Below are 14,209 nucleotides of genomic sequence, written 5' to 3' on the forward strand. Positions count from 1 at the left end.
CCCTTTTCACATGTAAGTTTTTTTCTTTTTTTTTTTTTCATTTGAATATAGAAAAAAAATATTTAGAAAAAAGAAAATTAAGCAAAATTAAAATATTCTATGTAATAATAACAACGTATACCGTCAGGATTTTCTATTAGTTGAAAATTCTTTTCAATTACTGACGGCCGCTTTTTCATTTCATTTGTAATTCTTTGTGTACACGAACGATCTTAACTCTTCTATTTGAAATATTAATTTACTGTTATTAATATTATAATATATATTATATGTAAGATTGTTATTATTCAATTGTTTTTTTCAAAATTCGACTAATCAACGTCATAACGTTAACTCGACAAGCTTTCCCATCTTCGATTAAACATGTCTCGAGTTATAGGCAAAATTCATTAAGTGTATTTTTACTTAATATTTTATCTGACTTTTGTATAAAACATACCTGATTATTTTTTATAGTGGCTAAGCCTAAAAAGAGCCGCATTATGTACATAACGATTCTCTCATATGATACCTAACCTTAGTATTTTGAATTATTGTGAACACAGTTATTATATTTTTAAATACACTTAATAAATTTTACCTGTGAATTTATCCAATAATGTAAAGATATTAAGTTATATTTACGTCTCACTTCAGATCTTTGTTGACAATAAGATATTATCACTAAGTATTATTTTTTTATAAATATACAAGGACGTTGAAGAACCACACTGTGCTTGTTATCTGGGTTAAAAGAAAACCTTGATATAAACATATCACATTAGTGTGAAATTCAATGGTTTTGACAGAAAATAAGACATGGACCGGCACCGAGCGAGAGAAAGCGATGCAATAGGCAGTCAGGAATAGCAATCATAAGAATAATCCCATTCCCCTTCGTAATTGCCGCGCTCTATAAGATATTGCATCTACGTTCATCATGTTCAAGGTTAAATAAAATTGTTCCACCATAATAAATTTAATAAAGATGAAGTGATAATACCTATTGTTGATGGATCTTTATGGTTTGATATATTAGGAGGCAAAGTGAATAAAAATTACTCGTTAATTAAGCTATCACCGTGGTGACCGATTGGCGGAATATCCACATCTGATGCTGTGGGTTGCGGGCTTGAATCTCGTATCTTGTAAATTCACATGTGTTTAGATCCGGAGCATGGTCCCAATTGGTTGAGTAAATGGCCAAAGGTTATTTTTCTTCGAAACCACTTTGGAAGGCGGCCAGGATCTGCACCGGATTTCTCTCATATTTTATTAAGGTGGTCTTCACACTTTACTATAGTAATTTGCAAGTATATACTGAAGAAAACATAATGTAATAGCATATGAGGTGTCTATTAACAAATACCGATAAGTCCATAATTCAAAGCTTGAATGATTGGTTTCTTTAATTCCATTGTATTAGAAGAATATCTTCATTCCATGCTATATCTGTTATCAGAATGATGTCATGTGATGAGAAGTACATATTTTGTGAAATTACACAATATAATAGAATATACATATTTAAGATTCTCACCATGTACTTATTGGTTTTTTTTAATGGATGCTTCTAATACTCATTTTTATTCACTTGGCCTAAAACTCATTCAGTATTTTAATAAAATTTTGGTAATTTAAACATGGAATATAATTTCCCAGACGTAAAAAAAACAGTTAATGACGTTGTTTATTGAACAGTGATATGCTAATATATTAAGCTGGTAACATTGCGGAATGTTGCGAAAATGTATTTTTACTTTGTGATGGCGTTACATTATTATTATTTGTATTAAAGTTTCGACGGAGTCTTAGACATATTGTCAAATGACAGCTGGACGCGTTGTATAATATGGTTCTTATAAAATGTACTTAATAGAATAATTATTTGCCAGAAATGTATATTACTCCAAATTATATGATTATATTACTTGTTAAATGTTGTGTTTTCTTTTTTAATGTTTCCCCACATATCCCAATTTGGCTTCTATGTACGTCCCCACAGGTAAAATTTCCGCCATATACTGTGGTACCCTTCAGCGGCGTGACCGGAGCATGTTGGCAGCAACTTTCCAAGATATCGGTTAGCATTCACTAGACACCAGTAATTTTAAACCTATTTTTGGTTGGCGGAACCTAAAGCAGTGGTTTCCACGGGCGTTAAGCCCCATGCTAAAAAACAGTGATCTCTGCGGCTCCCCTTTATTTTAAAATTGTAATTTTAAAGAGATGTCCATCTGTGATAGATCTATGTGCGCTGGCTCTTTCATCATAATAAATGGCCATTTTTAAATCGGTTTGAGGCAGACTGCAATGCGTTCATCTAGATTCTAGCGAATGAAAAAGAGCCTGAATGTGGACAGGGCTTATGGCTTTGCATTTCTACCTTTCTTATTAATTTCTTCTACTAGGTAGGTATATTATATTATTAGGATAGTCATGTTTATGGTCTACTAATAGGTAGGTGGGTACCTAATCAGAGCTCGAAATCGATCAGAGGCCGGCTCTGGTTCGTGTAATCCTAGAAACTACCGCGCTGTCTTGTGAAAAAATTTTAAATAGCGTTCCGGTTCATAACTTACTGAGTACTTTCATTTAGGTAATTTGAAAATTGTCAAGACGCTTGCTAAAAACTACAAAATCTCTATTTCTACAACCAATAAATTGCGAATGTCTTGTGTTACAAAGAGTTTTTAGGTGATTCCAGTTTCTACTTTCTATAAAATTTCGGTCTCGAGTGTCAACTGTAATTGCGTTATTGTCTGTTAGTAGGTAGGTATATTATTATTGGTAAGTAGGTACCTATATGAAAAAAATCGCATACCTACTAATATTATTTTGGTATGTTATCGAGCGCTTTGGTTCATAAATTTTTCTATTTCGAGAACTGAATATATTTTTATTTGGAATATTTTAAAAATAATTATTGTGACATCACCAACAAAATTGTCGCGGGAGTCCCCATCGGCCACTTTAAACTATCTAGAAAAAGAAAATGATAATGTATTGCCAGGTCTAAGTTCTTTTCCTCCAATTCAGGTTTGTTAAAATAGGTAATTAATTTTTTGTAAACTAAATAATCCATTACGATTATTTTAAAGCAGCGTCTGAAAGAAATTCAAATAATATATTATTATGACAAGATTTTTATGTGTAATAATAATTATTTCCACAAAATAAACTCTAATAATTAATTACCTACCTATTTTACTATGTAGAATCCGATTTCTATAAGCTGGCATCACGCACGTCATCAAGGTTCTTTTATGAACTAGTGGAACTAAATTCATAAATTCCCCCCGCTTCATCATCTTAGTGCTCGGCCGTAGTCATTTGGTGGGCGCGGTGCGGCGGCGTCTTGCAAAACTCAAACGTATAACCGTGTGTATTATGCCCCAAAAAAGACACTGTCTACGAACATTTTACACACGGTTATACGTTTGAGTTTCGCAAGACGCCGCCCCCGCGCGACCACTACGTTCTTGCACTTAGTGCAAGAACGTAGTGGTTGCGCGGGGGCGGCGCGGCGGCGTCTTGCGAAACTCAAACGTATAACCGTGTGTAAAATGTTCGTAGACAGTGTGATTTTTGGGGCATAATACACACGGTTATACGTTTGAGTTTCGCAAGACGCCGCCGCGCCGCGCCCGCCAATTGACTACGGCCGAGCACTTAGCATTACGTCCGCTCCCCGCCAACTCCATCGTCAATGTGACGCGATGACGTGTACGCCAGCTTATAGAAATCGGAGTCTAGTTAAAAATAATTTTGAACAGAAACAAAATTATTATAATAAAAATAGGTTGGTATATTACTAAAGAGAAGTCTTCAATTTCTTTGGTATTCACATATTTTCTTATCTATTTATTATTATAATTTGAATGTTGAAAAGTGTAAGAAGAGAGCAGTTTGATAGCAATAAAAGTATTCTGCTTATTATTCGAGATTAAAATATTATTCGACGAGAAATTTTATATTAGGTATTTTAAAAATTTGGAAAATTAATGTAACGGGTATTTTTTTTCTTTGACATGGCAGCTCTCGTCGACCTCGTCGTTGACGTTAAAAAGTGAAGTGGACACAACGTATTCTGATTAGTATTTGTTAACATTTACTTTTGCAGTCGAAAGTTTTGCAGTTTATTGAAGCATTAACAAAATTCGATAATTTCAGTTGACATCTAGATATCGTTTATTGCGATTAACGTAAACAATTCTGCTAAGATGGGGAAAAAAGGTATTGTTTTTTGTGATCCTCTTGTACCTATGTTGTTACATTATTGCACCATATTTTAGCATCCTCAACTATTAATTGTCTTATCTATGTATTTGATGCATATATAACTATTATACCTACGTTTCCTAGATACATTTACAAACTTGAAATCATTTTTATAACACTTTGTAATCGTATTTTTGTGGTTGTATTGTGAATATCACAATTATATTGTCATGTTATATCCACCAATCCACCTTTAAATTGGTGTCGCTGCCGTCATTGTTTACCATACACAACATAAAATGTAGAAATCGAATTTGACGGATGACATGACATTTATGAAATAATGTAATACAGAGGTTGTATGTAGGTACATATTTCATTACCAACTTGTTAAATTCGATTCAAACAAAAGCAAGTTCAAATTATTGTGGCCAGCATTTGTTTCCAAATTTTAAAACAAATGAAAACTTGACACGACCATCATACTTTTCTCTGGGTTACATTTGGTTGTTGGATTTGTTTTTAACTGTCAAAAGCCTCAATGACATTGAGCTACTTTATAAGCTGCTTGTAAAAGTACCATTACTGCACAATGATAGGGTATTGATTTAAAAAAATCACCTACTCCATCAGGCATTGCAGCATTTACTTCTGCCACTGTTAGAATCGATTAGGTAGGAAAATTTTCACTCTACTTATAGAAATTTCTTTACAAGCGAAAGTGCTCCATGCTCAGTATTGGATCGCCTATGTCTTCGGCTGAGTCCACATCTAATCACTTCATCATCCACTTTCACTTAAACTTTTAATTCCGATTTCACAATGAGTAGTTTTGTGCATGCCTCAAGCAGAGGCATTCGTCTATCTGTCTACATTGTTCATCAAAGTTTTTACTTTATCAAGTCACAGATAATACACGTAAATGGATTCGCAAGTGATGAACATAATTATTCGTACTCCACCTGTGAAATATACGTAATAACGTCAACAATAAATTTACCTGGATGGAATAGCGTATACGTCAGTGGCGAGGGGTGGAGGTAGGCTGTTAAGATTCAACATAAATAGTGCACACTAAATGTTGCTGGTTAGTTTTTAAAATTCAATCAGATCATGCCAAAACCAGTTTCGGTATGCTATGGGCAATCCGACAAAATAGTGCTCACTTTTTCAGTCATACTTTTTTGTTTAAGAATATATAAATTACAGATGGTGTTAGTAATTCATTAAGCCCTGCTTAGTCAAACCATAATCAATATAGAATATTCTCCTATCTATATAATATCTAAAAATATAATATATGGTCATAATTTTAGATGTTTTATAGATAGATAAATATTTTTTGACTATTATCTACCTACTCTTGTTTTGGATTAGACAGGGTTTAATTGAATTTTAAAAACCTACACATTGTAGTCTTTATACCCCGTTTACACATGTATGGATTTACTGTTCACAGTAAATCCGCAGTTGGCAAGATTGCGTGCATGAATCAAACTAGTTTGGAAGCTTCTGAATTTTTTATGCGCAAGTAAGATCTGCACCTGCGCAGTAGACCGATAATGGCGAACCTACCGGTAAAAAAATGAACTACTCATTTTAAGGTTAACCGATTTTCAATACGTCCTGTCAATAAAGTTCTATAAAATGACAACATCGTATCTCGCTTACTCTTGAAGAATGAGATTGGAGAGTCAGTCAGCACTTTTACGTGTAAACAGTAATTTTATTGTCACGATAGTTTAAAATAAGCACTATTGCCGACAGTAAATCCATGCATGTGTACAGGCGCTATTAGTTCAATGAAAAATAATATAATAATATAAAATATAGTATAAATAATAAAACTTATTATATTATAACAAATAATAATAATATAATAAGTTTGACGGACAAAATTTAGTATGCACTATTTATGTCGGATCTTAACAGCCTATCTCCACCCTTCGCCACTGGTTCACGGTATTTTATATTAATTATTTAGATACATTAACAAAAGCTTTTCACAACCGAAGCCCACTGTTTGTTGTACAAAGTTTTTAAACCATTTTAATAAATGATTTTTCCCCTTCTAAAGACATAAAAAAATCGATACAATAATTATTAATAATAATAAGATTTCAGTGTAGTTAAGAAAACAAATCAGCTCATTGTGTATAAAACTGCACAAAAACGTAGGATATATTTTATTACTTTGTTTCACTTTTATTATACAGTCGAACTTGGTTATTACGAAGAAGATGGGACCGACTGAATTTGCTCGTTATAATATAAGCATTACTCGTTGTATCGTTATATATCATTTTTCGCGCCACCTTCTATTTAAGCATAGAACATTAAAAAATCTGAAAACCATGGTAAAAATCCCCGAAACAAGCATGGCATTCATAAACTACAAAAGATGTTGTTTATTGTAATGAATTGCCGAGCCGCTAGCGCTAGTAGGTACCTACTGACTTCACAAAGCTTGGATTTTTTACATGCAATTTCAACCATACGCATGGATACTTTTTCAATGTTGTCGGCAGAAACACCAGTTCGGTACTTAGACACTTCACTAGTGTCATAAACGTAATACGATCCCGGCGGAATTGGTCTAGTTAACTGCCCGGTCAGATTTTATTGCTTAGGGTCGAAAATGTTGTTTATAAACGATCAACACGTTAACAGTTTTGCTCGGTAGACCCGATAAGTAGCTCGTTATAAAAGTGAATAAATGTATGGAGAAAGTCATAAACTAAAATGTCAACAAATGTTTCCTCATTCATCCGAGATCTCGCTATTCCCGTGATCGTAATAACCAAGATCGACTGTATTTGAATAAAAGTTTCAAAAAACTGATTTCCGAAGTTTTGTCCAATTCTCGTCTGGAAAATTGTCTCGATTCCTTTTCTTAGTGTTAGTGTCTATGGCCGAATGTCTTTCTCTTGGTAACCACTGGTCAATGTATTTTGAAGGATTGAAAAAGTATCAAAGGTGGTCCGATGAGTTTGATGAACTAAAGTGCGCATGCAGTCGTTGACCACGAGTGACCAATGGGATAGTGGACGAGTCCACTTCTCGTTTGCTACCACATGAGAACGTCAATTTCGAATCCATCCACATTTCATGCGGTTCATAACAATATAATATTTTATCATTTTGACGAATTATATAGATATGGATTGTAACTATGTAAGCGCGAGCGTTTCGTCTAATTGCTTTTGAAACATTAAGAATACCGTGAAAAAATGTGCTGGAACGCCGTTCCACGCGTTACATGACAAAAAAAACCCTGCATGTAGACAGTATATGAAATAAATCATAGTTATTTTGAATAATAGTGTAGTTTTATATAGGTAGTTAATATTTGTTTATGTGTGTGCAATCCGCTCTTTTTTTTTGCTTGTCTAACTGATGAGGTTAGCGATTGGTATGTCTATCGTAGAAATTGTACATATTATGTCTATTTCGAAATATCGATGTGTCCACTTTTCAATATTATGTAGTAATCAAAGTTTTTGTGATTTGCGGAGACGGAAGCATTCCACCGACATCGTGCATATCAAAATTAAAGTTGTGTGTGGCCACCTGAGAAAAAAGGAATCTTAAATTTCACCTGTGTCAATAGAGCCACCCACGAGTCGCAATAATATGTTCGTTTCAATAACATCAAGTCATTAAATTTCTTTCGTCGGCTAAAACCAACAGTAAATGCAATATTAGTTACCTACTACGAGTTTTCATGAAGGTGCTACTTATCCAATTGATATAATTTTTGTTTTCTTAAGAGAGAGGTTACACAAGTGAAACACAAAAATGAAACGAGTGAGACAGTATCGTGGTGTTACTGACAAAAGTTAGTAAGTCTGGTAATCATGTTATGGAGTAGTTACAATTTGAAGTTTGATATGCCCTCTAAAATCAGGCATAATGCTAATTTATTTGTGCTTTATGTGTATCTTCTATTTATCGGATGACCTTGAATTTTTTTTCTAGCATTTTTATATATACAGTACTCACTCAGTAATCCGCCACCCCATAAACCAGACAAGTGTCCAATTAGTGAAAGCGGCGGATTATGGTGCATACATACAAAATATGGTAAAAATTAAAATAGGTATTTCGTAAAAATAGTTTTTTTGAGAAATTTGTACTAGCAAATAAAACTAAGTTTATTAACTAAATATTACACATTAAATCACTTGACACAACCAGTTGTTCAGTGAGGCAGATATTCTTGAATGGCTTAAGATTCCTGGCTTTCCCTATTACCAACAGCTTCAGTTTGTGTGTCCCGGTTGCATTGGAGCACGGCATAATTGTGATGCAATTCTTGGGCACTTTCTTCACGATGAACGGACGTTTTACGAAGCAGAAGTTTCCAAAATAAACCCGTCTCATCTGCGTTGTAACTTGTACGCACGGACTATTGAATTTGACAGTCGAATACCGGCGAATTATAGAGCTTGATTTTGTGCTTTCAACTAGTAAAAATAATGGCGGATTATAGTAGTTGTCGGATAATCGAGCGGCGGATTACTGAGTGTACTGTATACACATAATTCGTTGTTAACTCTACATATCTAAATTATCGACTTTCCAACTTTTGGCAGTTTTCGAAAGATAGGTGTACCTACGTGAATGTATTTTTTTTTATTTATCCAGTTATCCAAGGTTTTTATAACCCGATGCAAACAAAACATCAAAAGTTTGTGTCGAAATATTGAAGAAATGAAAATGGTAATCATTTGGTTTTTTATACCATTATATTATCATAATAATATTTAACTATTGATATGTTTTTTTTTTTTGGTTTATTTCAAAATTATATCAAAATCAAATATCGTATAATACGTCCTCCGTGCAATCGTGTGTCAAATTCATCTTAACCCTTTTCCTAACGTAGTCTGATCACAACTGGGTCTTTACTTTTCTTAAATTAATGTAATTTCATTTTTGTATTCTATGTAGGAAAGAAGAAAGGAAACATTGAGCAGGAGGCAGAGAGTGGTCCATCTCAGCCGCAAGTGGTCGTTACGCCCTCCACTGTTCCTTCCACCATATCCTCCGCCCCACCCTCTGCAGCTCCCGAAAGCTCTCAGCAGGCTGATCAATCGCAGCCCTCTCGCAAAGGGAAAGCGAAATATAAAAAATTGGATGATTCCATTGTTGGCAATATTCAGACGACTCGACAGGATCAAGGGAGGCAGAAACCCATACAAGAACCTGCTCAAAGATCACTGAATGTTCCCTTACCGGTACAATTTCAACCGACTGCCCAAGCGCCCGTCCAACAACAGCCTCCGCCACCGTGGGGTAAGCGAGGTAGCACTCCGGCTGCGGAACCTCAGCCGCAGTCATCTCAGCAGGTAGGCGCCCCCCAACAGCCACCGGCATCATGGGGTAAGCGAGGTAGTACCCCGGCTGCGGAACCTCAGCCGCAGTCATCTCAGCAGGTGGGCGCCCCCCAACAGCCACCGGCACCATGGGGTAAGCGAGGTAGTACCCCGGCTGCGGAACCTCAGCCGCAGTCATCTCAGCAGGTGGACGCCCTAGCCCCCCAAATGAGGAGTTTAGAGATGTCAACCCAGGCTCCTCCTGGCCCCCAGCAAGTACCCGGTCAAGGGAAGAAGAAGAATAAGCAGAAAGGACAGGGCCAGGTTCCACAAACTGCTGCTGTATTGCCATTGGACATTGCAAAGCCGGAGGTTATTCCACAACAACTTCAGCAGCAGTCACAAAAGCCTGAACAATCTAAACAACCATGGCAACAAAACCAGCAATTACAGCAACAACCTCCTCAGCATCAACCGCTGCAGCAACAACAGCCACAGCAACAACCATCCCAGCGACCACAGCAATCGCCACAACAGCAACAGCAACCTGCACAACCACCGCAAAAACAGCAACAGAAACAACCTCAGCAACCCAAACAACCACAGACACCGGCTCCAGCATCTCCGGCCAGCCGGGCATCACCCCCCGGGGGTGGACTCATGGTCCCGGTGCGCAAGAATCAGCCGAGAAGCGAAAAGAAGGGGCGGCCTATTACAGTGGAGACAAATTACTTACCGATTGAAATTAGCAAGACCATTAAAGAAGTGGTAAGTGAAGAATTATTTTAAACTTGAAGGTGACCCATTTGGGAAGCGGCAAGGTTGGTTGAGACTATCTTAAGGCAACTATAGCGGATTTACAATTAATTTCTTGTCATGAAGATGTAATCTAAGTTTCATTCAAAGTTTTTATAACTCGTGTATGAATCATAATTCTTGGCATTATTTTTTACCGTGAGTCTTCGCTGCTCCCACACTTCCACTTTCTTCACACCGAGGATTCTGTCACCTTTTAAAATGTACTACCGTCGCTGGCTTAGGTTTCCCAACCTTTCTTTTTCTTTCTAGTTTAAATGGTTCACAAAAATACAAATCAGCACATAAAAACATTTAAAAAAAAAAAATTTCAAACCTCAGTTAAAAACAATTTGTATATTATGTAAGCAATAATTGGGTTTTGGTTTTTATTAGATTCATTACGATGTGGCCATCGATCCGGACAAACCAAAGAAGTTCATGTTTCCCGCGGTCTTGAAGTTCCTGGAGAAGAATTTCCCAGGACGCTTCCCCGCTTTTGATGGACAGAAGAATTTATACTCCATTAATAAGCTGCCCATGAAATCTGACATACTCTGCGATACGGTAAGTTTTTTCAAACTGGTCTACATAATATATTATATTAACTGTAGGTCGTAAGTAGCAACTTCTGTTACATTTTGACAACAGCATAAAGAACTAACTTTTTAATCCTTTCAACGCGGATGGCACACCTGTTGTGCCCTCATTAATTGGCCATGCAATATAATTAGCATGCTATTTAAATGTGGTAATTAAATAATAACTAAATGCTCTGCGGTCGACAAGCTAAGCAAGTCTGGATAATCCGCATAAGTTGTAATATGTTTTTATTATTATTTCAGATATTTTTCTATTCGATCAAGAACACTTGTACCTTATTACATTTATGGTTGCTTGTTTTACAGCTTTTCGGTTAATTTTTTTTTTTTTTTTAAATGACACAATTTTGATTAATGGCCAAAAGTATTTTTTTGATATTATTTTAACATTACGGAAAACAATATTGTGGGGTGCCTGTGTGGAATGTTATCAATGTTGCGTTTTCTTGCCAGATCTAGCATTTTTCGATAGGCTAGTGACACGAGCAGAAACGCCGACCTTCAGTTAGTGTTTGTGGCAGAGTATGGTTTAACGACATAACTATACAAATCTAGCCTTGTAGTCAATTCTACTTCTCAATAGCCTTGCGACAACCTCATGACACGGTTCAGACAGGATATATAAGTCCCATGGTTCTAAACTATGGAAGAATCAAGAATGAAATGGTCAAAAAGACCATGAACAGGTAACCACTAGCGTAATCGTTTAGTATTAGGAAGTAAAATGTATGTTGTTAACCTTTTCTTTGTAAATGTAATAAAATTGTACGTAAAAAATTTTCGCCTCCGAAAATCAAGAGTGCTCCAGTGTAATTGGAACGCTGTGACCACAGACCTCGAAATGTCACGTCGTGAAATATCAGCGCGATGTATTTTTTAATATAAATTTCCGGGAAATCTCCATTAAACTTAGGAAATAAGTTATGGGAGAGATTGTTTACGTAAAATTTAGCAAGTACATGCTTCAATAACTTTTATAGCAATAATGGAAGTGTATGAAAATTGGAAAAGAAAATTGAATATTTATAAATTTATATACTGTATAATTGTGAATAAAGAATTTTAATACTAATTTTATCAATACAAGATAGAAGCTAACTACCGTTATAAAAATACTGTAAACGCGTACCTATATTTATAGACGCGTAATTATAATTATAGATTTTGTTAATGCTATAACTTACTGACTATAACGAATATTGTAAAAGTAACAATTGGAAAAACTTAAGATTCTGGTATAGATGGGTTTCTACCCATAAATAATAATAAATCTTAATCGCATCTTGGGTAAATAAAAGAATTAAATACTGCAACTAAAAAATACAAATTGACGTGTGACCTTGAACTTTAACTGAATTCTGTCCGACTAGAATTTACGGCCCAGCTGTGCTGGCTCGCGAGGTAAAAATAGATTCAAGGTTACATCCATATTACTATATAAAAGTCACTATGCAAGATTAAATAAGTTAGTAACTGTTCGTGTATAACATCTTGTTAGGATTAAGCATTTATATATTTAAGTTGAAATGTTAAGTATAATATTATAGTATTTTCTCGTAATAATATTCGTCCGAAAAGTAAATATCGAATGAGAAAGTTTCTGCGGCTCCAAACAGTTTTATTAAAACTTAGTAAAATTCTATTGGCCTAAAAAGGCCAAGAGTGGTGGAAAGGACTAGTACGTGGGTGTCAACCTTTCATTTTGACATTTTAAATTTAAAGACTGCCATTCCCTTATTTAGTACCCGAATACCTATTCCGATACCTCATTGGAAAGCTAGAAACTTTCCCCTTCGTTTGAACACGAAAAATCATATAAAATCAACTATTTTGCTTACGTCATCGTAACTGCGTATTTAAGGGACATGTTCTAGAGGGTGCTTGAAACACCCCTATTGAGTCTTAATTTTGCGAAAATAAAGTAGAGTAAATTTAACCCGACTAAATTAGAAGATATCTCTATTAGAAAGTTGCCAGGAACGGGAGATATACGTAAATTCATCCCGTGAGAGAAAGATATAGATCTGCTATCCCTTACGGACTGTTTCCTGTTAAACCTCTATCCGAAGGGTATAAAAGGCGACCACTTTTCCCGTAAAATCATTAGTTTCTACACTCTTCACCAGCGATCTTCAGCAAGCAGCAGTCCTCACTGCAAAGTTGTGAGACATGGTTCTCAGTACATTCGCGATTCCTACGTACCAGTAAGTCCCCCTTCGGCGGGCAAAACGTAACGCGAATAACACGTATCTGTCGGTAGTGACGTCGGCCGCTAAAACGCAGCGCGAATAGCACGTATCTGCCGGTAGTGACGTACACGCGGAGTAATTTTATTTTTCATTACTCATCCTACGAGGTGACGTAATCGGGATAAATTACGCGATCGGATTTGTTTTATAAAAACAAATTAATAAACTCAGTCTGTAATAATAAATTTTACAAATCTTTTCGGGATTATAAAATAAATTTTTGAAACTTTATTAAGTAAACATAATTATAAAACAAGTTTTAGTAAATAAATTTGTAAACATAAAAACAAATTTTAGTAAATAAATTTGTAACATTAAGTAAACCTTTTGTAAACAAGTTTGTGAACACAAATAAATATTTGTAAACCTGCTGTGAACATAAATAAACTTTATAAACAACAACAAATAAATTCTATTCTTTTTTATAAACCCAATACTGTGTGACCAAAGAATAATTTATATTTTCTTTCTTATGGGAAAATATTTCTTGAATTAAAAATATCCAAAGAATATCAGCGTATACATTCTCTGAATTAGGTGTGACTTTTTGGGAACTCGTGAAAGATTTCACAGAGATCCTATAGTGAACAAATAAATAGTTTGCTGATACTTTAATGAGATTTAATTACGGGAACAATGACAGTTAACCTTATTGTGTGACCGTGAACTCTAGTACCTGAATAAATTCGGCACCACACCAGCTGAGAGTTTTATTCGGGAATTCAAAAGTTGTGATACTACAAAGGAGATCCACCTCTCCCAGTTCATCACTAGTCTCCTCAGTGACGGCCCGGTAGCATTATTGAGCTAGCCGTGAGCCGGGTCATGTCACTAGGTTGCAAAAAATGCTAGCTTATGGCGATTTTATTAACATTTTTTGATGCCTTCTACAGCTTACAATGTGCTGAAAATAATCTAGATTTTTAGTTTATTTCTTCAGATATTTGATGAAGGTAAGTCGGTACATCAGAGAAATAAAACAACACAATGAAACCATACGAGCATTCTTGGCGTTATAGTGATATAATGGTATCAAATATTATAA

At 35.3% G+C, this 14,209-nt stretch overlaps 1 protein-coding gene across 3 annotated transcripts in view; it reads left to right on the forward strand.

Annotated features, from left to right (window-relative positions):
* Nucleotides 1-4,034: 4,034 nt before the first annotated feature.
* The window catches only part of LOC147078632 (protein argonaute-2-like), a 60,883-nt gene continuing 50,708 nt past the window's right edge, over nt 4,035-14,209 (forward strand). The window contains exons 1-4 of one of the 3 annotated variants that reach the window (XM_085960293.1): nt 7,859-8,042; nt 8,796-8,922; nt 9,154-10,286; nt 10,710-10,880. In XM_085960293.1, the coding sequence (XP_085816419.1) occupies nt 9,747-10,286; nt 10,710-10,880 (711 nt within the window). In that variant the 5' untranslated portion in view covers nt 7,859-8,042; nt 8,796-8,922; nt 9,154-9,746. Of the gene's footprint in view, nt 4,216-7,805; nt 8,043-8,795; nt 8,923-9,153; nt 10,287-10,709; nt 10,881-14,209 lie in introns of those variants that run through there. The other 2 variants (XM_085960292.1, XM_085960290.1) reach the window with 2 other exon arrangements.

Source organism: Rhyacophila brunnea, unplaced genomic scaffold, assembly GCF_057557595.1.
Source record: "Rhyacophila brunnea isolate RB1 unplaced genomic scaffold, BYU_Rbru_1.0 scaffold_11, whole genome shotgun sequence".
NCBI lineage: Eukaryota > Metazoa > Arthropoda > Insecta > Trichoptera > Rhyacophilidae > Rhyacophila > Rhyacophila brunnea.